The sequence below is a fragment of the Carcharhinus amblyrhynchos genome, chromosome 20 (genome assembly GCF_965287045.1).
Source record: "Carcharhinus amblyrhynchos chromosome 20, sCarAmb.v2.hapA, whole genome shotgun sequence".
In the NCBI taxonomy this organism is placed as follows: domain Eukaryota; kingdom Metazoa; phylum Chordata; class Chondrichthyes; order Carcharhiniformes; family Carcharhinidae; genus Carcharhinus; species Carcharhinus amblyrhynchos.
This window is the reverse complement of record NC_137343.1, coordinates 24,995,337-25,022,790: the sequence shown is the minus strand read 5'-3', so window position 1 is coordinate 25,022,790 and position 27,454 is coordinate 24,995,337. Positions and strand designations below refer to the sequence as shown.

General features: G+C 41.3%; 1 protein-coding gene across 1 annotated transcript in view; it reads right to left on the bottom strand.

Moving 5' to 3' along the window:
• Positions 1-27,454, bottom strand: part of LOC145355838 (TBC1 domain family member 10A-like) — an 81,940-nt gene extending 54,486 nt beyond the window's left edge. Inside the window, exons 1-2 of the mRNA XM_080208254.1 lie at positions 26,888-27,454; positions 3,362-3,461 (exon numbers count right to left, since the gene is read on the bottom strand). Coding sequence (XP_080064380.1) covers positions 3,362-3,461; positions 26,888-27,090 — 303 coding nt within the window. The 5' untranslated portion in view covers positions 27,091-27,454. The remainder of the gene's footprint in view (positions 1-3,361; positions 3,462-26,887) is intronic.

Sequence of the window (27,454 nt, the reverse complement as noted above, 5' to 3'; positions counted from 1 at the left end):
GACCTTAGCCATATCCCCATCCCCTACCACTAGGTCCCCTTTCTCATCCGCTAAGGGACCAACGTTCACCCTAGCCAGCCTCTTCCTTTTTATATATTTATAAAAACTCTTGCTATTCTTTTTTATATTAAGCGCTAGCCCAGCTTCATAGCTTCTTCTACCCTCCTTTATCAACTTTTTTGTCAATCTTTGTTGACATTTAAACCTTTCCCAATCCTCTTCTCGCCCACTGCTCTTAGCTACTCTAAATTCCTCCGCTTTTAATTTAACACTTTCCTTCACCTCCTTCGTTATCCACGGCTTATTACCTCTCTTCCTACTGTCCTTTTTAACCATCGGAATAAATTTCTGCTGAGCACCAAGAAAGATCTCCTTAAAGATCCTCCACTGCTCCTCAGCAGACCTACCTTCCAACGCGCTCCCCCAGTCCACATTCGCCAATTCTTCTCTCATCCTACCATACTCCCCTCTATTCAAACAAAGGACACGTGTCCGGGAACCCACTTTCTCCTCCTCCATCTGCAACAGTACTGCCTGGTGTACTTTCAATGCTTATATAGCTTCTTAGGTTAGACATCAAATTATTTGACTACAAGTTAGCCAAACAAACAAGCTCATTTGTTAACTGGATTTCATGACTGATAAAGTTGCATGACGATTATTATAAATCAAATGTGGCTGCACAATTAATTGAAATATACTTCAATTAATTGGTAGGGAGGGGGGCAGAAATAAAATAAACATGAAATATTGAAAGCCCCTTCCTTAAATGAGAAGCTAGAGCATGTTCTCCTGACTGAGACTTAGCCTGAGGTCCAGATCATCACTACCATCTTCAAGGGCAATTAAGTACAAAGAACAAAGAAAATTACAGCAGAGGAACAGGCCCTTCAGCCCTCCAAGCCTGCACTGACCTTGCTGCCCGACTTAACTAAAACCCTCTACCCTTCCGAGGCCATACCTCTCTATTCCCATCCTATTCATGTACTTGTCAAGATGTCCCTTAAAAGTCATTACCATATCCACTTCCATTACCTCCCTCAGCAACGAGTTCCAGGCACCCACTACTCCGTGTAAAAATCTGCCTCGTACATCTCCTTTAAACCTTGCCCCTTGCACCTTAAACCTATGCCCCTAGTAATTGACTCTTCCATCATGGGAGAAAGCTTCTATCTACTCTGTCCATGCCTCTCATAGTCTTGTAGACTTCTATCAGATCTCCCCTCAACCTCCATTGCTCCAGTGAGAACAAACCAAGTTTCTCCAACCTCTCTTTGTAGCTAATGCCCCCCATACCAGGCAACATCTGTACCCTCTCCAAAGCCTCCACATCCTTCTGGTAGTGTAGCGACCAGAATTGAACACTATATCCCAAGTGAGGTCTAACTAAGGTTCTATAAAGCTGCAACATGACTTGCCAATTTTTAAACTCAATACCCCAACCAATGAAGGCAAGCATGCCATGTGCCTTCTTGATTACTTGCCTGAGTATGGGCAACAAATGCTAGCCTTGCTAGCGATGCTCACATCCCGTGAAAAAAATATAAACATTTTGGAACATAAGCATCCAAGACAACTTCAGTTTATTGAAGTCCTTCATAGAGCTGAAGGGAGATTTCAAGGTGAAACAATCCCATTTTAGATATTAAGTGTATATATAACAACAGGTGTCTTGTACTTTGCATGCATTGCTGTTTCCTCGCTAGCATTTCAATGCAAATATTATATTTTATCCTGCATAAATCTAATTTGCAGTGTTATTCTTCATGTGAAATACTTAAAGTTGGGTTACAGTACAGAAAATTCAGTAATCAGCTTACTATGATGGTGGTTAACCATCCAAACTATACTACACTTACAAGGAGCTGAGCACCACTGCTCATGGAAAGTGGTATTAAACAGTTAAGAGAAATCATTTTCAAGAGTCTGAACCATACGAGATTCTTCCCAGTCTTCATGGCTCAGTTCCACATTTTGTGAAACACTGACTCATTCGGGAAAAGGCTATATTTGAAACAGATTCTTGCAGTTAATGTACAAATAGTTTGGGATGGATTAGGTGTAGAAAACTATGAAACATATTGCAAAATAACTGTATTCTAAACTACCTCCCAAGAGAAAAGTGTAACCAAGTGATTACTGCAGTAGATATTGACAATTAAAAAGCAAACTCCAAAGGGAGTAGATGAACCAAGAAATGGTAGATAACATGGAGAAAAAGACTGATCACTTTGAAACAGTTACTTAGTACAATGGATTTTACAGAAAGTAGTAAAATTCAAAATTTGGATGCGTTCAACCAGTCACTAAAAAGCACCCAAGCAATAAAAAGATTGCCTTCAACAGAAGTGAGGCTTGAGGAGGCGATGAAGTAGCTTTTTTTCCCATTCTGCTCGAGGCAGATTGTTCAATGTTGAAGACAAAAAAGATTAGTCAAATTGCATAGTAATCTGAACGTTTTTCAGCCCTGCACATTAGCAAAACAGCACTCTACAATGCTGGGCCTCTAAACAAGTGTCTATAACAGGTCAAACTGCAAAGCCATGGTGGCACAGTGGTTAGCATTGCTGCCTCACAGCTCCAGGGACCTGGGTTTGATTCCCAATTTGGGTCACTGTTTGCATGGAGTCTGCACATTCTGTGTCTGCATGGGTTTCCTCTGGGTGCTCTGTTTTCCTCTCAGTCCAAAGATCTGCAGGCTAGGTTGATTGAATATGTTAAATTAACCCTTAGTGTCCCGGAATGTGATAAATTAAAGGGATTAGCAGGATAATTAAGCAGGGATAGTCCTTGGATGATACTGTTGTCAGCGCAGACTTGATAGGCCAAATAGCCTCCTTCCACACAGTAGGGTTTCTATGACCTGACGTTAACAACTGAGTTACTTCAAATGATTCAATTATGAAACAGATCAACAATCTTTCAAAGGAGAAAATTAGATTAAGAATGTCGAGTGATATAACCGAAGACTGTTCCATTCTTTTAGTATCGCACAGTAACCATGGCTACAAATGGCCAAACTTTGGCCAAGTTACACATCTGGTATACATAAGATTTCTTTCAATCAATATTTAACTATTGCTAGGCAACAATTCTGGTGGTTCTTCTTCTCTACCCAATATTGAAGTGCTATATCTTTTGGCTTCCTGATTAAGGTTTTTAAGACTTGGAACACAATAGTTTTTCAATGCACAATTTTTGAATACCATGAGTTTATCTTACTGTAGAAGATCTCTTTACATTGCAAGTATTTAAAACTGTACTGCACAAATCTGAACATTTATATGCACTATTAAAGTTTTATTACTAAATTATTGCCTTGTCAACAACAGTGCAGTTTATTTTTTCAGGTTGGTCTTACCTTCTTGTGTTTCTTTGCCATCCATTTGTCCCAGCTGTTCAACATGTCCAGCCATTTGGATTCCCGTTGTCGCAATACTTCAGGCGGTACTTCATGCTGCCTAGAAGAAATAGATCACTTTTAAGACCTGGAACTTCAGTAAGATTGAAAACACTGGCAATTGAACACTCATTTTTTGAAAATTCTAACTAGTGACAGACAGCTGCTTAGTAAGAAAGATTAGGAAACTTTCTGAAAAACCAGACACGTGATGTCAAAAAAAAAACTTAAAAATGCAGAAGTGCAAAGATGTAAAATATTATTGATTCATGAGTACTACTGTGGGGTAAGAAATTGTGCTGCTTAAAGATATCAAATCTATGAATTGCAATAAATTATGACCGTCCAAAAGAAAAATTTGTATTATGCTTATCATTTCTCTCAAATTTCAGAGCACTTCTATATGATGAGGTAACACTAAAGTGTCACATCTAACATAAGCACATATGGCAGCAATCATACATACAGCTAGAATCCACAAGTACATATGAGCATATAAATACACAACATACAAATGGAGAGTAAGCCACTCAGCCCTTCGAGCCAATGAGACTGTGATTGATCTGATTGTAACCTCAATCTTACATCCCATCTATCCCAGATGACCTTTCATCCCCTTGCTCCTCAAGAAGCCATCTACCTACCTGTGCCTTTAAAAATAATCAAAGACTCCATTTCCACCACCTTTTGAGGAAGTGTTCTAAAGACTCAATTCTCAGACAGAAAAAACTATTCTCCTCATCTTTGTCCTAAGGTAGTAACAAACATACGCAGCTGGTTGACCCTTAGTGTCCAAAGATGTGTAAATTTGGTGGATTAGCCAAGATAAATGAGGAAAGAGCGGAGTGTTCTGGTCGAGATATTCCTTCAGATAGTCGGTGCAGACTTGATGAGCCGAATGGCCTCCTTTTGCACTGCAGGGATTCATTGGCTCTAAGGTGAAATGAAGTGAAACAGTTAATTTGTTTCTGAAGTTTTTATTTGAGAGAAAATGGTGGGACACAGCTCAGCTCTGAACACTGCCACGTATCGTCTAATGAACACAGTGAAAAGTCTGACAACACCAGGTTTTAGTCCAACCTATTTATTTGATAATATACTCACAAGCTTTCGGGGTTAGCCCCTTCGTCAGGTGAATGGAGAGTTCTGGCCTCAGACAGAACATATAAAGCACAGACAGTTTAGAGATTACTGATTAGAATGCGAATCCTTACACCTAACCTGCTGTTCAAGACCTGAAGTGGCTGATAATGTGAGTGGAAGGAGCACTGATCACAGTTTAAAGAGATGCGTATTGTCTCCAGACAGTACAGTAAGTGAGGTTTTGCAAACCCAGGCAAGTCACGGGGGTTACAGACAGTGCGACATGAACCCAAGATCCCTGTTGAGACCGTCCTCGTGTGCGGAACTTGGCTATCAGTCTCTGTTCAGCGACTCTGCGCTGTCGTGTGTCGTGAAGGCCGCCTTGGAGAATGCTTACCCGAAGGTCAGAGGCTGAATGCCCGTGACCACTGAAGTGTTCGCCAACAGGAAGGGAACAGTCTTGCCTGGTGACTGTCGAGCGATGTTCATTCATCCGTTGTCGTAGCGTCTGCATGGTCTCCCCAATGTACCATGCTTCGGGACATCCTTTCTGTTGCAAGAAAGGATGTCCCGAAGCATGGTACATTGGGGAGACCATGCAGACGCTACGACAACAGATGAATGAACATCGCTCGACAGTCACCAGGCAAGACTGTTCCCTTCCTGTTGGCGAACACTTCAGTGGTCACGGGCATTCAGCCTCTGACCTTCGGGTAAGCATTCTCCAAGGCGGCCTTCACGACACACGACAGCGCAGAGTCGCTGAACAGAGACTGATAGCCAAGTTCCGCACACGAGGACGGTCTCAACAGGGATCTTGGGTTCATGTCGCACTGTCTGTAACCCCCGTGACTTGCCTGGGTTTGCAAAACCTCACTTACTGTACTGTCTGGAGACAATACGCATCTCTTTAAACTGTGATCAGTGCTCCTTCCACTCACATTATCAGCCACTTCAGGTCTTGAACAGCAGGTTAGGTGTAAGAATTCGCATTCTAATCAGTAATCTCTAAACTGTCTGTGCTTTATATGTTCTGTCTGAGGCCAGAACTCTCCATTCACCTGACGAAGGGGCTAACCCCGAAAGCTTGTGAGTATATTGTCAAATAAATAGGTTGGACTAAAACCTGGTGTTGTCAGACTTTTCACTGTGTTTACACCAGTCCAACGCCGGCATACCCACATCATGTCGTCTAACGAACAGCAGTTCCAACAGTGTTACCCTCTCTTGATACGGTACTAGAGGCTGACAGAATTTCTTAAACACATCCAATAACCTACATTTCAAAAAAAAGTTATCTTATCCGCATGCCAGTAAAAGCAGCTCAGCTCAACTGCCTAGACATCTATTAATATCAGACTTCCCCTTTTCAAGCAGCTCCTCCATAACCAGGTCAGGTGAAATGTGACAGAATTTACTGCATAAGAGACTGTTATTTGGTCCATTGTGTATTTTCTCTCCAGCTTAATGGCGATTCTTAATCATTTCTGAACTTTTATTTCCTTCTCTTTCAAATACTTGCTGAATCTCTGAATAGCATTTGCCTCAATCATCATTCAAAACAGATCTTATTTCAGTTGGAAACAGTTTATTTCAGCTTCCTTCTTCACTTTCTTGTCGATAACCAAGAACTATGGGCCCTTGTTACCAATCTGCCAGAATCAAGAAATTCTGCAGCTTGAAATCATCTTGGGATACTTTTCTAATTTAATGGTGCTATGTAAATGCAAGTGGCTGTGGTTTATCATCATATGAAAGTCTTTCATTGTTTTGTAAACCTCTACTACAGCAATCCTCATCCTTTTCCATTTCAGTGAAGAAAAGGTCCAAGTTCTGAACCTCTCTTTATCCACGTGATGTGGTATCCTTGTATCAAATCTTTAGTGTACCCTTTCCATGGTTTAATAGCCTTTCAATAATGGGGAGTTCAATAATGGGGTATTCAATAAATACACGCAATATCCCAAGTGAGAGCCAACCAATAGCTTGTCCAAATTCAACATTTTCTGTCTGCGGTTTGGTCCATGTCTGGATGGCTGAATTTTACATTCCAGTCCCAACAGAACTTTACGTATTTTACTTGGTCCAGTATATCCCTTTCTTTTTTATGCTTCATACACAGAAGGATCTTGAAGTTTCTCATTTTAGAATTCCAATCCAGTTTTCAGTAAATATTGGCATTACTTCTTACCGGGTGGGTTTGGCATTTGGAAACAGTGGTCAAAGTAACATTTTCAAGATTTTTACAATCCTAGTTTGTTCGGCTTTAGTTTTTTTTTTAAAGAATTTCCAAGCCAGTCAAAATGAAATGTAAATGACACTTACGAATTCCATGCAATGCGACACATGCTACTGTAGTTTCACATTAAGGTATATTTATATGCTGCATTGTGGAAGCAATATATTTTCGGGCTGGTCATTTAAGTTCGGTCAGTTCTTTCACTCTGCACTTTCAGTTGCAAACAAGGATGTGCTGCTGTTAAACAGGATGCCATGTCAATTGTTGGCCCAGAGAAGAAACAAGCTATTTCCCATGCAGCACTGTATTAAGTTTTACCATAAAGTGAACTTTCAAAACCAAGTGGGTTAGAATCCATTAATGTTTTACTGAGATTATTCGTTTTGATTAAATATTTATAGGCAGGATCATTTCACTCACTTTGCTGAAAAAGAGTTTCCATTTGGCAGCATTCGGCACTTCTTGCTACTAAAAAACTGAAAACCGCAGAGACTTAAGTCAATGTGATGCCTTCACTTTTAAAGCAATCCTGGCAGTGAAACCAAGTTGATCCTCTGTGAGCTTTAACCAGGTAGATTAGCAGTATGCCGAGGTACTTTTAATTATTGGATAAGAGATGAATTGGCATAACCCATCTCTCGGGTAGCAATTCCTTGTAGTTGGCATCAGGCAAGTCTGCGAGTCAATATCCTACAGGACATGGTCTGAGCTGATAAGGTGTAATTACTTTATTAGTGGACTGGGCATGTCTTAGTCAACAGTAGCTCTTTGCTCCATGAGAATTCCAACTTGCCCATCTTGGCACTGATGTGTTCCATTGAGATTCTATGGAGCTTCTCTCTGCAAGGAGTTTGAATGTGCATTTCAGGACAGGTAATCTGTAGCAATGTACATGAATTTCATCATGGTGTAACTTCCAGGCCTGTAATAACGGTGGAGGAATTTCAAGGAGTGTTAAGAGATTTGAGCTAAAATTTTCTCTTCAACATGTTCACTTGAATGTATCTTGACTGAAAAATCATAGTCGTCAATATGACAAAAGATCACTGAATGTGTCTTTATTCTACTGCAATCCCATACTTAATAATTAAAATGTATTCCAAATTGCAATTTCTGATATTTAAATGTGCTTTTCCAGTTTTAGCATAAGAAATACTGAACGTTTTCGACCAAAAACAAAACCCAAATTTCCTCTGCTGAACTGACATTGATTTTAAATGTTCTATTTTTATTCCAGGCAAACAGCAGTTTTGATTTACTCAAAATTGCATGAAACAGCATGTTAGCTAGGTCCCGTTACAGAATTAGAGATACACTATTTTACAACAGAATGACAACAGAGATATACATTGGAAAGGCAAGAGTAACTTGAAATTAAATGGACAGAGCAGTCTTCTATTGTCTTGAGTACATTACACTTAAATAGTGATGTTATTGATGACAGTCCGAAAGACATACAGAGAAATCCAAAATATGAGAACAAAGTAAATATAAAGCAAAGACACAAAAACAAATGGAAAATGAGGTCAACATGCGAACCATCCTGGCTGACTGTTTGGTTGCATTCAAATGTTTTCAATAGGGAGAACACTGGGGGGAAAAAAAAGAGCAGTTTCATAAATCTAAATCACAGAGCAAAGATGTATAGTTACAATTGTGAAGTTTATAAGATTAATGTTTTGGGACAGTATCTTTAAATTTAGGCAAAATGAGGGACAGTCATGTGAACCATCCTGCAGTCTGCCTGACAGTAAACTAGGACTGCTTGATTAGAGATAAAAGATGTTATTGAGAAGGTTCAAGATATTTATGCTAGGAGACAATGACAGCAGTTTGGGTTTACAATAAGTAGACTCCGAGAGTCCCAAAGACGCAGAAAGGTGTTTTGGCTATCAGATTGTAAACAGTTGTCCATTTATTTCTAAAATGAATGGGAGGTGGGATCAAAATTAGCTAATAAGCATGTCTGTTTAAATACAAGGTTAATGTATCACAATATCAAGGTGAAAAAGGCACAAGTAGCCTTTTCTAACTTTTCAATTAATATATCAAAAGGCACTACGATATCTTGTCTATGTAAACTTTGCCTGTGGGGATTTTAAATCCAGACAAGCCCCCACAAGCCCCCCAAAAGGGGTCAATAACTTTAAAAAAAAAGAGGGTTTCCAGTTAATAGCTAAAAGAATGACTTGTCAAGATTTCAAGTCTTAAAACATTTACTATAACAAATGGCTAAAAGCACTATTGATTAAGTAAACACTTATTTCTGAACACAATTTATGGTTTAAGCTAGAAAGAAATATTTCCCATTTCTACTCATAGCACTTTCCACGGATTTAAAATTCTTTTCACAAATGGTCCAAATTGCTCCCAGCTTCCATGGGTTCCCAGATCCCACAAGTAGTAACTTTGAGAGTAACTGTCTCAAAGCATTTGTCAGTTTGCAGAGATCCTTAAATTCACTACCAACAATAAAGCCCGTTCTGATGATTCATCTTCCCCCAGTCATAGCAAGACAAATCTCCTGGAATCCTTGGACAGCTGCAGAACATACCTCTGACTAGAAACTGTCTCCCTCCTGCATTCTGCTGTGGTAGCTCGTAAAGCCAAGCAGCCTTTTCTCTGCTGACCACACCAAACCTCTGCTGTCTGTAATATTCACTGACTCGAAGGGAACCCTGTAATCAGATTTGAAAAATGCCTTCCACTGCATTCTTTTCCATGGCAAATGTGAAATAAATTAACCTTGCATCCAGATAGAACTGCTAATTAGCTACCTTTGAATCCAACTCCCATTCACCTTAGAAGTAAATGGACAGCTTACAGTGCAACTGTTCATACTCTAATATGACCACCACCATTCAGGGACTTTAGGAGACAAGAGTCTACTCATTGCAAACTAAGCATCAATGAGCAGGTAACTGCTGAGTGCCACTTGACAGTACTGTTGTCAACACCTTCATCACTCACTTTGCTGATGACCGAGAGTAGATTGATGGGATACTAACTGGCTGATTTGGATCTGCCCCATTTTTTATGGGCAGAACTTACTCAGCAATTTTCCACATTGCTAAGTGCACGTCAACATTGTTGCTGCACAAGAATAGCTTGGTTAGAGGCATAGCTAGTTCTGGAGCACAAATCTACAGGACTACATGCGGAATGTTGTCAGGTCCAAAGCCTTTTCAGTATTCAGAGCCTTCAGCCATTTCTTGGTAAGACGTAGGGAGAACTGATTTGGCCAAAGATTGGCATTCTGTGATGCTGGATACCCCAGAACAAGCCTGAGATGGATCACCCATTCAGCATTTCTGGCCAGAGGTGGCTGTAAATGTTTCAGCTTTGTCTTTGCAACTTAAGGGACTTGGCTGGTAACTTCCACATAGACTTCTACTTTTGCTGCTCAAGTTCTCTCACCAAATTTTCATTTTTGTGTACCATGTTTGGCTTTCATGAGGAAGTCACTGCCTTCAGCTTTAGTGTTTCACTTAAAATGTAATATTCTGTGGTGACAATGCAGAAACAGGCTTTACTGGGAAGTTTGGAAAATCCATAGGATCTGGATTATTGGATAAACTTCCAAATTTACGTTATCTTTAAGTAAATAATGCAAAGAGGAAACAGACTAAGAATGAAAATAGTTATCTGAGCTTAACATTCAAAAGATTTCAAGATCAGATTACATCTTGCACAATCAATTGGAAACAAGTTAAAAGTCTGCATACACTTTTCAGTAGTTGTCAAAGGACAACTACTTACCAAGGACACATTAAAATGGTACCAAGCCTAAATTAAACACTGACTAATGTATGTATACAACGGGGAAGAACTTGTAAAAGTAGAAGGTTAAATTAAGTTCATGAGGCACTTAACATTCAATCACAACTGTCAATAAGAATTTTACAATTTTTTTTCCGAAATACATCAGCGGCCAATTCTCAAACTGGCCAGAAAACTGCAATTCAGCTGATTGTTCCTTTTTCCTGAGGTGGAACACTTTGCTTCCTCGTAGCACCACTCTGAAACCAGGTTTTGAACTGTTCAGCTGAAAGCTTGATACGAGTGAATTTCAATTAAAATTAGCTCTCACACGAAAACACATGATCTATTTAACAAATTTAGTATTAATCCATCTAAAAACCAGGCTGCTCTTCAGTATGCAGGCAACTATTCTTAAGCAATTTAAACCTCACAATGACAAAAAGTGGACAAAAGAGGCATCTATTTATACACTGCAACCTAAATAAACCACCACAGAAATGGATATGCTCCAAGATAAATTTTACTGCCCATTTTTGCAAAATTTGATCTGGATAAAGGCTGGATGAGAGTTTCAGTGACAGATGACAAAGAGATGTCAATATTTGAGGTGGAAGTATTTGTGAAGATGACTACACAGTGTCAAAAGAGTTGGATCAGCCTGAATGAACAGCCAGAGAGAGGGATGAAATTGGTGGCACAGGTACAGAGTTTGTGACAGTTGCAGTCTTCCCAATGGTGGAAACTATCGCTTAACCATAACTGGATATCAAAACTATTAATGTGAATCTCTGCAGGCTACTATATCTGCCAAGAGTACTACCAATTAAGACCAATATTAGGACTGTGCCCAGATTCAGGAAACAGTGTGTGGCCTATGGAGACAAATGTCAGTGATCTTGGGAGGGGTAGAAGGAAAGGGAAAATAAAAAGATGAACTCAAGTATACAGGGTCTCATTTTAGAAAGCATGCAGATGTTTGATTTGTAACAATGAGAGTGAACAACTTCCCCAAACCAAGCTGGCAAGCATCTTTAACTCAATAATTGATTTCCTACTTGTAATATGACTTGTAAAGCATGTGAAGAAAGATTTGCACAAAGGATCAGAAACAGTGACTGAGACATGCTTGATATACGTCACTTGTCAGTCATATTAAATCATTACAACATATACTTTAAATAGAAATGTACAAATTTTAAAATTGTAGGAAAAATACAAATCTCACATCAACATTCCAACATGTGGAAACATTCACCTCAGGAATACAAAGAAAAATAGTTTAAGGAACAGAATTTGCTTCTAAGTCATTTCATGTACTTGGAAGTAGTTTGAGGAATAATACTTCCTAATTGAACAAGAAACATTAAAATTCCAGGGACATCACAAGGAACTGGAAATGGTCAACAAGGGCATAATGGATCTTAAGGAGCATTTACAAAGTTAATCCTAGATCACGACTTCAGCCATTTTATCCAATGATGCATTCATAAAAAGGATGTGTAATGATACTAAACTTTGGGGGTTTAAGTTGAGTGCCAGAGATCAAAATCACTGCAAATAAGACCATCTCCTCCAATAAACCTGGAACTTTCATGCAGCCCATCATCCTCATGCTGGCTCTTTTGAAAGAAATATCCAATTTTGCTCCACACCTTAGCCTTTACCATAACCCTGCAAATTAGTTCTCCAAGTACATCTCTCTTATGGCACCTGATTTCACTTCCCTAAATAACAAATGTAACTGCCTTGGTTTTGTCACATGAGCCGACGTAAAGCTAACATGACATGGGGAAAATATTTTCAAATATACTTATCATAGAAGGCAGGGGACCTCCTTTTACATTCTCGTAAACCCATCGCCAAGATTATTTCCAACACTATTCTCAAATCTTTGGCTTCTTCAAGGGCATTATTCCAATGCTAGAATTAGCCATTTTCTTTGTGATTACAGTGCCTTGTCCTGTCTATATCTGAACTTGTTGGCTGCACTACGAACTATATGTTTCCACTAAATTGTGTTTTCTGGGACCCCCGTAGAGACCAGTCCATACTCTGACATTCATCCATGCAGTCTTGTGCATGTTTTTCAGGTATCTTGCTTTGCACAACCTTTTTTCCCAAAAGGTCCCCTAACGTCTGCATCACATGTCCAAAATATGAAGGTTCCTTCACATCACTGCCTCAAACAAGTTCCTCTTAATGCCAGCAGTAGCAGCGGGCTTTTCTGGTCGCTGGCTGGGCATATGACCACAGTTAAAGTGACAACGGCCAACCTGTGGCAAGAGGAAATCAGATATCCAGTGCAACTGGAAAATGGCATCCTCACTGCAATATGGAATGACAAAAGCCCTATTCTTGCATTTCTTTTACCCAAACACCATTATGGAAATAAGTGAATTGACAGGAAATAATGTAATTCAGGTTACTGTATTTTCATGGGAAATACAATCTCTCCCTATTTTCCACCAGACAACAGTCCCGAGGGATATACGCAGTTCTTAAAATATTTCATTATAGAGATATCTAACACAAATTGAAAGCTATATAAAAAGGAAGAGGCTGACTAGGGTGAACGTTGGACCCTTAGAGGATGAGGGGGGGGGGGAACTTAGTGGTAGGGGATGGGGAAATGGCTGAGGCCTTGAATAACTTTTTTGTTTCAGTCTTCCCGGAGGAGGACGTGAATAATTTGCCGGGTGTTAGCGATGGAAAGATGGTAGGAATGGAGGGCCTGAATGACATTATTGTTACTAGAAGGCAGTACACGAAAGACTGGAGGGACTGATTGTGGACAAGTCCCCAGGACCAGATGGAATGCATCCAAGGGTTCTGAAAGAAATGGCGGAGGTGATAGTGGATGCCTTGGTGATTATTTTCCAAACGTCGCTGGATTCCGGGGAAGTGCCGGAAGATTGGAAAACGGCTAATGTTACGCCGTTGTTTAAGAAGGGTGGCAGGCAAAAGGCAGGGAATCATAGGCCGGTTAGTTTAACGTCTGTTGTAGGTAAAATGTTAGAATCCGTGATCAAGGAGAAAATAGCGAGGCATCTTGAGGAGAATTGTTTGATAGAGCAGACGCAGCACGGTTTCGTTAAGGGGAAGTTGTGTCTGACTGATTTATTGGAGTTCTATGAGGATGTGTCTAGGGCGGTGGATAGAGGAGAGCTGGTGGATGTGGTGTTTCTTGATTTTCAGAAGGCGTTTGATAAGGTGCCTCACAAGAGGTTATTACAGAAGGTCAGGGGACATGGAGTTGGGGGTAGGGTGTTAATGTGGATAGGGGATTGGCTGTCAAATAGGAGGCAGAGAGTGGGGGTCAATGGGTGCTATTCGGATTGATGGCTGGTGACTAGTGGAGTGCCCCAGGGGTCAGTGCTGGGGCCTCAGCTATTTACCATTTATATAGATGATCTGGACGAGGGAACCGAGTGTATGGCGTCGAAATTTGCTGATGACACCAAGATTGGTGGAATGGCAAATTGTGCGGAAGGTGTGGAAAGTCTGCAGAAGGATCTCGATTGGCTGGGCGAATGGGCCAGGAACTGGTAAATGGAATTTAATGTTGGCAAGTGTGAAGTTGTCCACTTTGGTAGGAATAATGGTAGGAAGGACTATTATTTACATGGCAAAAAACTGCAGCATGCAATGGTGCAGAGGGACCTCGGGGTCCTTGTGCATGAGTCGCAAAAACCCAGCCTGCAGGTGCAGCAGGTGGTCAGGAAGGCAAATGGGATGATGGCCTTCATAGCGAGGGGGATTGAATATAAAAAGTAGGGAGGTATTGCTGCAACTGTACAGGGCACTGGTGAGGCCGCAGCTGGAGTATTGTGTGCAGTTTTGGTCGCCGCACTTACGCAAGGATATTTTGGCCTTGGAGGGAGTGCAGAGGAGGTTTACTAGGCTGATACCAGAGTTGAGGGGGTTGAGCTATGAGGAGAGGCTGAATAAACTAGGCTTGTACTCGTTAGAGTTTAGAAGAATGAGGGGAGATCTCATTGAGACATATAAGATGATGAATGGGATGGATAGGATAGAGGTGGAGAGGCTCTTCCTGCTCAGAAAGGACAGTAGGACTAGAGGGCACAGCCTCAAGATAAAGGGGGGCTGGTTTAGAACGGAGTTGAGGAGGAACTTCTTCACTCAAAGGGTGGTGAATCTCTGGAATTCTCTGCTCGTTGAAGTGGTGGAGGCTGCCTCGCTAAATATATTTAAGACGCGGGTTGATAGGTTTTTGATAGGCAAGGGGATTAAGGGTTATGGGGAGATGGTGGGAGGGTGGAACTGAGACACGACAGATCAGCCATGATCTTATTGAATGGCGGGGCAGGCTCGAAGGGCTAGATGGCCTACTCCTGCTCCTATTTCTTATGTTCTTAGCCCCAGATCATTTAAAGAAATGTTCTTTGTTTACCTTATCAGAATTGGAAAAAGTATCAGGGCATCCAATTTGAGTATTGGCCAAAAACACCAATCTTACACTTCAAATATTTAATGCCCATATTTGTTATTCTCCATTTACAGTCCCACATTTCAACAGTATGATGCACCTTACACCTTTAAGAACCCAAGCTAGAGATTGCATACGCTGCCTCACTATAGAAAAAATGGACATAGAATTTCACATCCGGAGTGCAGGTACATGTGGAACCTTACAGCTGACTGTAACAGCTTGAGAAGAAGCAAAAATTGAAGTGACTAAACTTCAAAGGAAACACTCAGCTAACAGCACATATAGTCATACATCAGAAGTTTAGTCATTTAGCTGTTTTATTTCTTTTCAAAACTCCTGCATTTAAATTGGGCTAACAAACAGACAAGAATCACACATCAGTGAAGGTAGAATCAGGACTTCCAATGAGAAGAGAGGCTAGCTTAAATTTGGGTAGAGACTGTACACATCCAAAAGCCGAATGAACCAATTTGCAAAGCAATCACATACTACTCCATGAATCTGAAAAGTACCAACAATTTCAGATTCTGGTTTATGACTCAAAGCAACAGTTAGCACACAATACATTCTGAGATTATGCTTTAATCATATTTAAGTACTCCTTTCTACTACACCCATTTTTTTTCAGGCTGTGCCATGGCATGTAGCAATGAAGAAAGTCAAATGGAGCCAGTTTCAATGTTTGTAAACAAGGTATTTATTGGGTGAATGCATCTTGATAAATTACCCAGTGATGAATGTGTATAATGATGAACTGCCAAGTTGACAGGAAGTGTGGAAACAAATGGTAACCTGAATCAACCTTTAACGTTGACAATTTCCCTACCCAATGCAAAGATGGAAAGAATTTAACTTTCATTCTGAATGTTTCCATTCAGTGCAACAAAAGGCATCCTTGGATTAACATCGACGAACAAAATTTCCATTGGTTTTCCCAAGTAAATGGGGTGGGGGGTGGGGGGGGTTTGGAATAATGTTGCTCAAATTGTGTTAGTTTTAATCAAATTCATCTGTGCCGAGAAAACTGAACTGCTTCCTAACTTTGCTGATCGCAGCAACTAACTGTAAGGGTGGGAATTTTACATAGGTAGTTCTGTAAGATAAAGCAATGAGATTAACAAACATGAGCCGGAATAGCATGACCAAAAACCTGAAAACACGTTTTTAAAATGTTCTGTTCATTTTTCCCCCCTTTCCATTGATCACAACATTCCTATAATTGAATCCCACACTCCATTAAATAGCAAGACAAGAAATACTATATTTTAAGATGGGGGAATTCATATATCCAAAGTAGCCTCAGTTCTAAGATTTTCAATAACGTGAGGTTCCACATTGAATTCACACCACAGCAATTGGACTAAAATGCAAATAATAGCTGCTGAAAACAAAAACTGAGCTGTCCATGTTGGCACTTCCTCTTTTCAAGTACATTTTGTTGAAAACTTAGTTGTTCACAAAATCTACATTCACTATCAACAGGTTATGAATAAACGGGGACAAGAGTGAAAGTTCTCTGCACAAACTATCCACTAAAAGCTCCAAGCATACAACACCTTCACCACTATCTACACCACAAGCCACCAAGCATAGATTATGCAAAGTTACTTTTTCACAGCAATACACTATTAAAAAAGGAAGTATCAACACTAAAGCTTCAAGCTCAGTTCTGTTCTTAATCTAGTTTACTGAAATGTGAACAGTGCTTTTGCTGGAATTAAAAGCAATTTGCAAGACAGTTTTTAAATTTGTTACATCAGTACCATGGAACTGTACTAGCTATCAGATCCTAATCTAGGAACACTTGAGTACTTACATACTTTAATCTTTGTTTTAAATTTAGTTCCCAAGAGGTCTGTGAATTAAAATCAAGTAACATGAATGATACACGCAATGTAACACTCATGAATGATGTCCATCGTACAATTTACACCCCACTTGAAGATTAAAACTACTTGAATGGGGTAGTAACCAGTATATATTGCAAAAGCACATGCAGCATCTCAATGGGCAAAAATAGACCTGGATTTAAGCTGTAACATATTATAATACATCAACAGGTTGATTTGTGTACTGAAGATTCTGGCTGAAATGCCTTGCCCCAAATTTCTGGGCTACTGAATAGCTTATGTGATGGAAATGGACAACGCCAAGCAATATTAACAATAATTTATATTTGTGGCTCTAATTTGGTAAAACATACCAAATTTTATATCATTTAGCACTAAGGTTCAGATCTGAGTACAGCAGTTGTGAAAGGGCCGTACCCAAATAAACTGCTGAAAACGTAAGGGATGCACCAAGATGAAAAAGAGTTTGTGAAAAAGGTTTTAGTGTGCAAAATCAAGGTGACTGAAGGCTTTGCCAGTGATGGCGGGACAAAAGCGCACATGCCAGAGTTTGAAAAGTGAGGGTACAAATAGTTGAAGGATTGGGTATAGCTTTGAACTTAATTTGTATGGGACACAATTGATATCTACAATTACGTTGATGGTAAGCAACACAGAATAGAATGCGGATTATTGGCAGCAGTCTGGATGAATTGATATTTATGAAGGATGAGGGTGAAGAGCTGGCAAGAAAGTAATGGGAAATTTGGAGTCTGGAAATGACGAAAAGATATGATGTGGGTTTCAGCCAAGTTGCAATGGAACCCTGAGTGGGCAGTGTCATGGGTAAAGGGCAATGAAGAATAGGGTTAATCACACAGACGGTCATTGATCACAGTGACCTGGAGTCTTGTGGCTGGGAAGGAAGCAAGACCAGAGGAATTTAAACTTAGCAAAGACACAAATTAACGCTTCAGAAAATCTTCAGACATACCTAGGGAAGCTGAGACCGGGACAGCAGTTGAAGAGAAAGGAGTTGTTGAGAGCAGGCTTTCAACTAACACGTAAACAAAGTACACAACACTCCAAGTGCTTCATCATCCTCAGCTACGTACTCACCAACTTAAATTACCTACTCCGGCTGTTGACCAGCTAACCTATACGGATGAATGGATATGGAGATATAAAATTTAAAGTTCTTTTTTAATTAAAAATGCTCAGAATAAAATCTTATGGGATGACACGAACTAAAACTTATAGCATGGTATCACAGTGGTTAGCACTGTTGCTTCACAGCTCCAGGGTCCTGGGTTCAATTCCTGGCTCGGGTTACTGTCTGTGTGGAGTTTGCACATTCTCCTCACGTCTGCGTGGGCTTCCTCCGGGTGCTCCAGTTTCCTCCCACGGTCCAAAGATGTGCGGGTTAGGTTGATTGGCCAGGCTAAGAAATTGCCCCTTAGTGTCTAGGGATGTGTAGGTTAGAGGGATTAGTGGGTATAATATGTAGGGATATGGGGGGTAGGTCCTGGGTGGGATTGTGTTTGGTGCAGACTCGATGGGCTGAAGGGTCTCTTTCTGCACTGTAGGGTTCTATGGTTTTGTGGTAAAAGTAACTTTTAGCTCATTACCTCTTCTGATGCATTTTAATTTTAACAGTTGATTCAGTACATCTAATTTAGCCTTTTGTTCCTTCAACTAAAAAAAATGCACTGCAATTACTGAACTAGTAACAAAGAAGTGCATAATGGCAATTCAAGCCAGCCATTTAAACATGGCTTTTACCTATGGCTCAATTCATTACTGGAAATTAAATAATGGGTAACCACATCAAATCCTTATAATTTGTACAAAATAATTTGTATTATTCAAAACCATACAAAAGTTTTTACAAAATATTTTGACCTGAAGTTACAAGTTTAGTAATGGGGGAGTTAAAGCATGACATTCACATAGAACAGGATTGTCCAATAGATACTTTGCTCAGCTATAGGTGTGGCTATGTTGACATTCTTAACATGCATGCTTACAAACATCCATAAAATTCAGTAACTAAGGAAGCAAAGAACTCAACAAATCATAAAGCACTGGCACAGTGCTTCTCAGCTCATCACTATGAGAAAAAGACCCTAAAGGTTAAAGCAATGAGATCACATGTTCAATAGTTGCTTGAGTCACTGATTCAAAACATTACTGGTTCAAGTTACCATCCAGAATTTGTGAACATGAAGACTAACAGAACATCGCCAAGAAATGCAAAGCAGTGCCATATTAGAGATGCTGCACTTTGGATGGAGCATTCAATTGATTGATTGTTGTGGTCACTGAAGCTCCTAGGATATTATTCAAAGAGAAGGGAAATCTCCCACTGCACAAACCAACATTATCTTTAACATGCATCGCCTAAAACAGATTAGCTGGTCTATCACATGAGTGTTGCTTCAGAAACTATGTGGGCTGCCATGTTCGTCACACAGCCAGCAGAAGCCAATAGCACTTCAAAGTCACTCATGCTGTGCAAGGAGGGTTTTGGGACATCTGCAAAAACCTAAGTCACTCTATAAATGAAAATTATTTTACTTATTACAGTTAATGAAGATTTTGAATGTAATCATTCAATTTAGCTACTTTTGACAGTGAAGAAAATGTGAAGCATTGTGTCAGCATTCACAAATATATTATCCAAGTCTGTGTGTTTTTTCCCTAGATTCACAAATAGTAATTTTAATAGCAATATCCTGCCAAGAAAGCACAAAGAAGGAAAAAAATTGAAAATAAATTTGTTTCTCTTGTTTAACTTTTTTTAAATGAAAGGACAAATGGCTAGACTGAAAAATGGCCACAGCTGACCACATGGTGGTTGTTCTGGAAACTTCTGAGCAATTTAAAAATAGACAAAAGCTAACCCATCCAATACCTGGAATGCAGCACTCCTTGTATTGTATAAACATTCCAGCCAAGCCAACATAACAGATTATGAGAAATCTGCACTAGCCAGCAATAGTCAAAGGCAGAGATATTGGGACTCATCTCCAACACTGTGCAATGGTTCGACAGTTACCTGCTGAAAACACATAGGTTTTAATAGGGGATCTTTAGCTGAATAACCTGAAACCCCCCAGTCACACAACCAAGACTTAGCAATTCAAACAATTCTTTAATTATACAACTTCTGGATTCTACCTTCAGTCACAGCTCAACCTCAGAAAAAACTAGGACTCCAGACTAGTAGCCTGCCTCTGTCTGCCATCTTCAATCAAAAGTAGCAGCAGAAACAGATCTATCCAGGTTTAAATTGCCTGGCCCTCATCCACACAGTTTTGTCTGGAACGTCCACATTTCCGTACCAGTGCCTGCTACAAGACTAGTTCATCTCTTCAAGCTTCTCCCATTGTGGAAGTCAGCAAGATTGGAAAAGTGGACCACCCCAAAATTTCAGCTAGCAAACCTCTCTAAAGGAATACATCCTTGGACTTTCGATTCTGAACTCATGAAACAATAATTCTTATTTTGTTGTAGTCTTTGCACTTTTTCTCTTCCTTTTCCTTATCTCGCTTTTATTGTATGAATGCAAAGTGGCAAGAGAGAGAACAGGCATTGCAAACTAACCCTTTTATTTTACCTTATCTTGAGTTTGCTGTGGGATTATTAGTAGAAGATTGGATCACTCCTGAACTTGGCAAGGGAAATGTGCCATCACTTACAAAAATCCTTTTCTTTCTAAGCAGGTGGTGAGAGGAGAAATCAGAGCTGTTTAAATTAATACCCCGCCTGTCCATAACACGAAGGTGAGGCATCGAAAGGACTGAGTAAACATGAACAAGCAGTGAGTGAGAACTAGTTACAATTATAACAGTCCAGTATGTCCTGTCTATAAAAAACAGGCTAAATTCAACCCAACTAAAGTACCAACCAATCAACCTACTTTCAATCAGCAAAGTGATGGAAGATGCTTTCACAAATGCTATCAAGCAGTACTTACTCACATAAAATCTGTTTGCCAATTCTTAGTTTGGGTACCATTCACATCACTTGGCTCCAGGCTTCATTACAGTCTTGGTACAAATGTGGACAGAAATATTGAACTCCAGAGACAAGGTGAGAGTAACAGCCAAAGAACATAGTAAATTTAAGTCAATGGGGACCAAGAGAAAATTCTCTCTTAGTTGAAGTCATACCTAGCTGAAAGGGGTGGATTCTGCAGTTGTTGGAAGTCAGCAATTTGAGTCCTGGAACATCACTGCAGTAGATTTTCAGGACTGCATCTTAACCCAGCCACTTTAAATTGTTTCAATGACCTCAGAATGGAGTTGGTCACTGATGATTGCAGTGTTTAATTCCAGTCATAATGAAGGAATCCATGAATGTCTCCATCAAAACCTGGAGAACATTCAGGCTTAGGCTGATAAATGGTAAATAGCATTCGTTGCCACATAAGTGCCAGGCAACCATCTCTAACACTTTGGGAGGTCACACTCATCCAGACTTAACTGGACCAACTACATAAATACTGTGACTGAAGGCTCAGACATTGGCAGGAAGCAGTTCACCTCCTGCCTCCCTAAAGCAATTCACTTAGGCTTGCTTCTTTGACAGCTCCGCCCAAACGAAACTAGGAAGCCAAAGGCAAGTTTCCCTAAGTCATACAGGATCTGACTTCAGATATATTGCCATCCATTCATCATCACTAGATCAAAATCTTGGAACTCCCTACATAACACTAAGTATCTTCACCACAGATTTCAGCAATTCAAGGTGGTGGCTCAACACCACACCTTCTCAAGTGCAAATAGGGATGGGCGATGGGCAATTTAAATGCTAGCTTTATCAGCAACACCCACATCCCACTAATTATTTGTTTCTAAATTGACAAAAAACGATTTACAAAGAGAGTAAACAATGGAATACGAAATATTTTATTTTGAAGATTACATTTTCAACATTAATTGTCTACACTATAGGTTGGCTGTTACTGCTTTGAGATTATTTTCTACCACATAGAATCTTCAGAGGTGCATCAGTAGTGAAGTTTACTACGGATTGAAAAGTGCACAAGGCGATGCAACATTTCTTAATTCAGTTTTACAATTTCACTTCAAATCACATAGTAGCCTCTGGCCTGCTCTTACATAAGAACATAAGAAATAGGAGCAGGAGTAGGCCATCTAGCCCTTCGAGCCTGCCCCGCCATTCAATAAGATCATGGCTGATCTGAAGTGGCTCAGTTCCACTTTCCCGCTTTCTCCCAATAACCCTTAATTCCTTTGCCTACCAAAAACCTATCTGCCCTTGACTTAAATATATTTAGCAAGGTAGCCTCCACCACTTCAACGGGCAGAGAATTCATAAGAACATAAGAACATAAGAAATAGGAGCAGGAGTAGGCCATCTAGCCCTTCGAGCCTGCCCCGCCATTCAATAAGATCATGGCTGATCTGTTGTGGCTCAGTTCCACTTTCCCGCCCTCTCCCCATAACCCTTAATCCCCTCTCTTATCAAGAACCCATCAACCCGCTTCTTAAAAATATTTAGCGAGGCAGCCTCCACCACTTCAACGGGCAGAGAATTCCAGAGATTCACCACCCTTTGAGTGAAGAAGTTCCTCCTCAACTCCGTTCTAAACCGCCTCCCCTTTATCTTGAGGCTGTGCCCCCTAGTCCTACTGTCTTTTTTGAGCGGGAAGAGTCTCTCCACCTCTATCCTATCCATCCCATTCATCATCTTATACGTCTCAATGAGATCTCCCCTCATTCTTCTAAACTCTAACGAGTACAAGCCTAGTTTATTCAGCCTCTCCTCATAGCTCAATCCCCTCAACTCCGGTATCAGCCTAGTAAACCTCCTCTGCACTCCCTCCAGGGCCAAAATATCCTTGCGCAGGTGCGGCGCCCAAAACTGCACACAGTACTCCAGCTGCGGCCTCACCAATGCCCTATACAGCTGCAGCAAGACCTCCCTACTTTTATATTCAATCCCCCTCGCTATGAAGGCCAGCATCCCATTTGCCTTCCTGACCACCTGCTGCACCTGCAAGCTGGGTTTTTGCGACTCATGCACAAGGACCCCGAGGTCCCTCTGCACCGTCGCCTGCTGCAGTTTTTCGCCACGTAAGTAATAGTCCTTCCTACCATTCTTCCTACCAAAGTGGACCACCTCACACTTGCCAACATTAAATTCCATTTGCCATTTCCAGAGATTCACCATCCTTTGAGTGAAGAAGTTCCTCCTCAACTCTGTTCTAAACTGCCCCCCCGCCCCCCCTTATCTTGAGGCTGTGCCCTCTAGTCCTGCTGTCCTTTCTGAGCGGGAAGAATCTCTCTTCCTCTACCCTATCCATCCCCTTCATTATCTTATACATCTCTATAAGATCCCCCCGTCATCCTTCTAAACTCCAACGAGTACAGACCCAGTCTATTTAGTCTCTCTTCATAGTTCAACCCCCTCATCTCCGGTATCAGCCTAGTGAACCTCCTCTGCACTCCCTCCAAGGCCAAAATATCCTTGCACAAGTGCGGCGACCAAAATTACACACAGTACTCCAGCTGCGGCTTCACCAGTGACCTGTACAGTTGCAGCAAGACGTCCCTGCTTTTATATTCTATCCCCCTCGCTATAAAGGCCAGCATCCCATTCGCCTTCTTGATCACCTGCTGCACCTGCAGACTGGGTTTTTGCGACCCATGCACAAGGACCCCCAGGTCCCTCTGCACTCTAGCATGCTGCGGCTTTTCGCCCTTTAAATAGTAATCCCTCCTACTATTATTCCTGCCAAAGTGGATAGCCTCACACTTGCTAACATTGTACTCCATCTGCCAGGTCCTCGCCCACTCGCTCAGCCTATCTAGATCCCTCTGCAGACTTTCCACACCCTCTGCACAATTTGCTTTTCCACTTATCTTTGTGTCATCAGCAAATTTCGACACCCTACACTCAGCCCCCTCCTCCAGATCATCTATATAAATGGTAAATAGCTGAGGCCCCAGCACTGATCCCTGCGGCACTCCACTAGTCACCAACCGTCAATCAGAATAGCACCCACTGATACCAACTCTCTGCCTCCTATTAGACAGCCAATCCTCTATCCACACTAATACCTTACCCCCAACTCCATGCCCCCTAACCTTCTGAAGCAACCTTTTGTGCGGCACCTTATCAAACGCCTTCTGAAAAATCGAGAAACACCACATCCACTGGTTCCCCTCTATCTACCACACTAGTCACATCCTCATAGAATTCCAATAAATTTGTCAAACACGACTTCCCCTTAACGAATCCATGCTGCGTCTGCTCTATCAAACAATTCTTCTCTAGGTGCCTCGCTATTTCTTCTTTGATGACGGATTCCAGCATTTTTCCAACATCAGACGTTAAACTAACCAGCCTATAATTCCCGGCCTTTTGCCTGCTACCATTTTTAAACAGCGGCGTAACATTAGCCGTTTTCCAATCTTCTGGCACTTCCCCGAAATCCAGCGAAGTTTGGTAAATAATCACTAAGGCGTCTACTATCACCTCTGCCATTTCCTTCAGAACCCTGGGTTGCATTCCATCCGGTCCTGGGGACTTGTCCACCAACAGTCCCGCTAGTCGATCAAGCACTATCTCTCTACTGACAGTAATCGCATTCAGGCCCTCAACTCCTACCATCCTTCTATCTTTAATATCCAGCAAACTATTCACATCCTCCTCTGTGAAGACCGAGGCAAAAAACTTATTTAAGGCCTCAGCCACTTCCTCATCTCCCACCACTAAATCTACCCTTTCATCCTCTAAGGGTCCAACATTCACTCTAGCCAGCCTCCTCCTCTTTATATATTTGTAAAAACTCTTACTCTTGCAGCCATTGCATTTTTGTAGTTGTCCCAGATTGGTTTCTGACTGTCTTAAGTAACATTTCTATAAACCTTTTGAATGTTCTCATTTTCACTAATGGAACTAGGGCAGAGGATTCATCTCACTACTTTTAAATTCACTACAAAAACAATTTAACAAATATTTTAGGTGACCTCGTGGAGCAGCACAGCAGGAATACAAATCTGTATTCATCATTTCTGACCCCACTAGTTTCAAACACAAGTGCAGCTCCTGTGGCTTGTCCCAATGTCACTTTAAAGCATCTTTCACTTGCAACTTCAATGGTAGTATCAATAACACTATGCAGTACCTGCCAAACAAAGAATGTATTAAAAGGTAAGAGTAGGGGAAAATCATTCAAATCTGGAGCAAAACTGGTACAAAACAAAGTTCCCTGACTAATATTTTAATAGGTTGCCTGACAGCTCAGTTATTACAAACAGTTTAATTCCAGACGAGAGCAATGTTAAGATCCTCCAATCAAGGTGACATTACATGCATTATAATAAACCACAAAATCCCTACACTAGGGAAATGTCTTGCTCCTGATTAATATTCAGTGACCCCCTGCAGGAAACGTGCATAGATAATTTATGGGTTTACATTGTGGTGTTTTTTCCCCTTTTAAAAGGGTACGTAACCAATGAACACATTTAACTTAACACAAATGAAAAATGTTCAGGTGGGAAAAGACTGGAAAGCAAGCAGCAGTGAAGCTGTAACTGGACAACAATTGACACTTGCTAGGTCAGGGCCAGAATAAAAATAGGAAACCAAAGTTTTAATAAATGAGGGAGATTGTTGAGTGCAAAATTGGCTCTGTTTCCTCCATCACAACAGTAACTACACAAAGCATTAATCAGCGTAAAACACAATCATCCAGTGGTCTTGAAAAGCAATAGATAAATGCAAGCCTTTCTCTCTCATCAATTTCCAATTACCCAGCTCATGAACTTATTTGAGAACATCATTAAAGCCAATAGTTATCACTGGTTAAATTGGCTGCATCGAAAGATATTTACGCTGACTTGTTCTGTAATTTGCTTTTTCAATGTTTATACCATAAAAGCAAAGCACTCCAGTTAAATAAACAGTAACTCCAGACAGTACTGTAAGGCCCAAAATTATATTATAATTCCACAAGAACACTATCAACAAGGTGTTAAGATTTCAATCATTTGATAAGATTTCAGATTTAAAGGCATCAAGGGTTGATTTAATTTAAAAACTTTACTCAGCTTTGCCATAATAAACCAGATTCATGTACCAATTCATCCATATGCCAACTCACAATTCACATTTTAATCTTTAACCTTATTGTTAGCCCTTCATCCTCAGTAAAAGACAAATTCACAAGCCTAATGCCAAACTTCCTAGAGGTCTTTTTACAAAACTAAAATTGTCAATTACTTCAAAATTTTCTCCCAAAAAGCACATTCGTGCACACTTTCAGGCAGGTGTCTATTGTATTGTAATGGGTCTATCATCATAAGCAACAAGGGGGGCCCAAAACATGCATTTTCCAGACTGCTTGGGGTGAAGCTTCAGTTATTTCCATGTCATCCAGAATCACTTTGGATAAACATTGCTGTATTTTCACCCCTGCTCAAAAGCTTTGGACTTCCCATTACTTCTGCCCATGGTCGCTTCTCCTTGGGGGATGGTTTAAGTGACTCAGATTTCGGCCTTTTCCTTTTCCAAAAAAAAGCCCCTGTTTTGTTTTCTGACACCAGTAATGACTTCAGCGATGGTTTAGTGTCAGGAGTAGAATTATTAATTAGGCTACCATTCCAGTTAGTAACTTAGGGCCCTGTTTACAACGAGTCTACAGTGAGTTCAGAATAATGTGTCACTTCAACGAAAAAAAAAGTTTCCTTCAGGAAGTACGTTGGCCCAAGGGGGTAAGAGCGAGAGAATAAGGTTAAACAGATTGAAATAAAATGTAAGCAGAAAAAAAAACTTGGAGTCTGCATCAGTAACATTGGGCCACACAGCAGAGGGAGATAAGTTATGCAAAGCTTCGCCAGGATCGCAGTTTGCCTCAGTTACAGGGCTGTGATTTGTGTGCTTAGTAAGGGGAGGGGAGGGGTAGGTGGGGGTAGGGGTGAGAGGGAAGGTGGCAGGGAGGAGGCTGTGGCGGGGGCTGTGGCGGCAGGGGTGTGGGGGGGGCTGTGGCGGCAGGGGTGTGGGGGGGGCTGTGGCGGCAGGGGTAGGGGGGGAGGCTAAGGGAAGTGAGAGGGGCAGAAGCAAGGGTACCCTCGCTCGCTACTCACAGGTCGCCCGTGTACTGGGCACCGCCGACGAAGCCGTACTTGTCGATCTTCTGGTCGCCGTTGACGAAGCCGTTGATCTCGGAGTCGGAGCCGATCGAGCTGAGATCGCTCCGGAGACAGGGATCGGGCTCGGCCGCCAGGTTCTCGGTGGTGCCCCGGGGTGACGCCGCCTCCGGCGCGTCATCCTCCCGGCTCTTCTTCATGCCTGCTCGGCCGCTGGGCCCGACGCCGGCGCGGAACTAAAATCTCTCCACAACCCTTCCTTGTTTTCTCCGCCCGCAATGCCGCGGGAATGTTCCGCCCCGGACACTCGTCCCCCGCTCCCTCGCCGCCGCCGCCGCCTCCCGGACTCTCAGACGCTCTTCGCACCGCTCGTCTTTCCCGGGCTCCCGCCGCGTCGCTCTCCAAACTCCGATCGCATCGCTCGCTTTTTAATTCTACATATATATATATATATATATTTACTTTAAAAGCCGCCCCAGACGCTAAATTTGCCACCCCCGGTGCTTGGCAATCGGCGAGCACACAGCCGCTTCCCTCAGGCTGATCACCCACTCCCCGACAGCA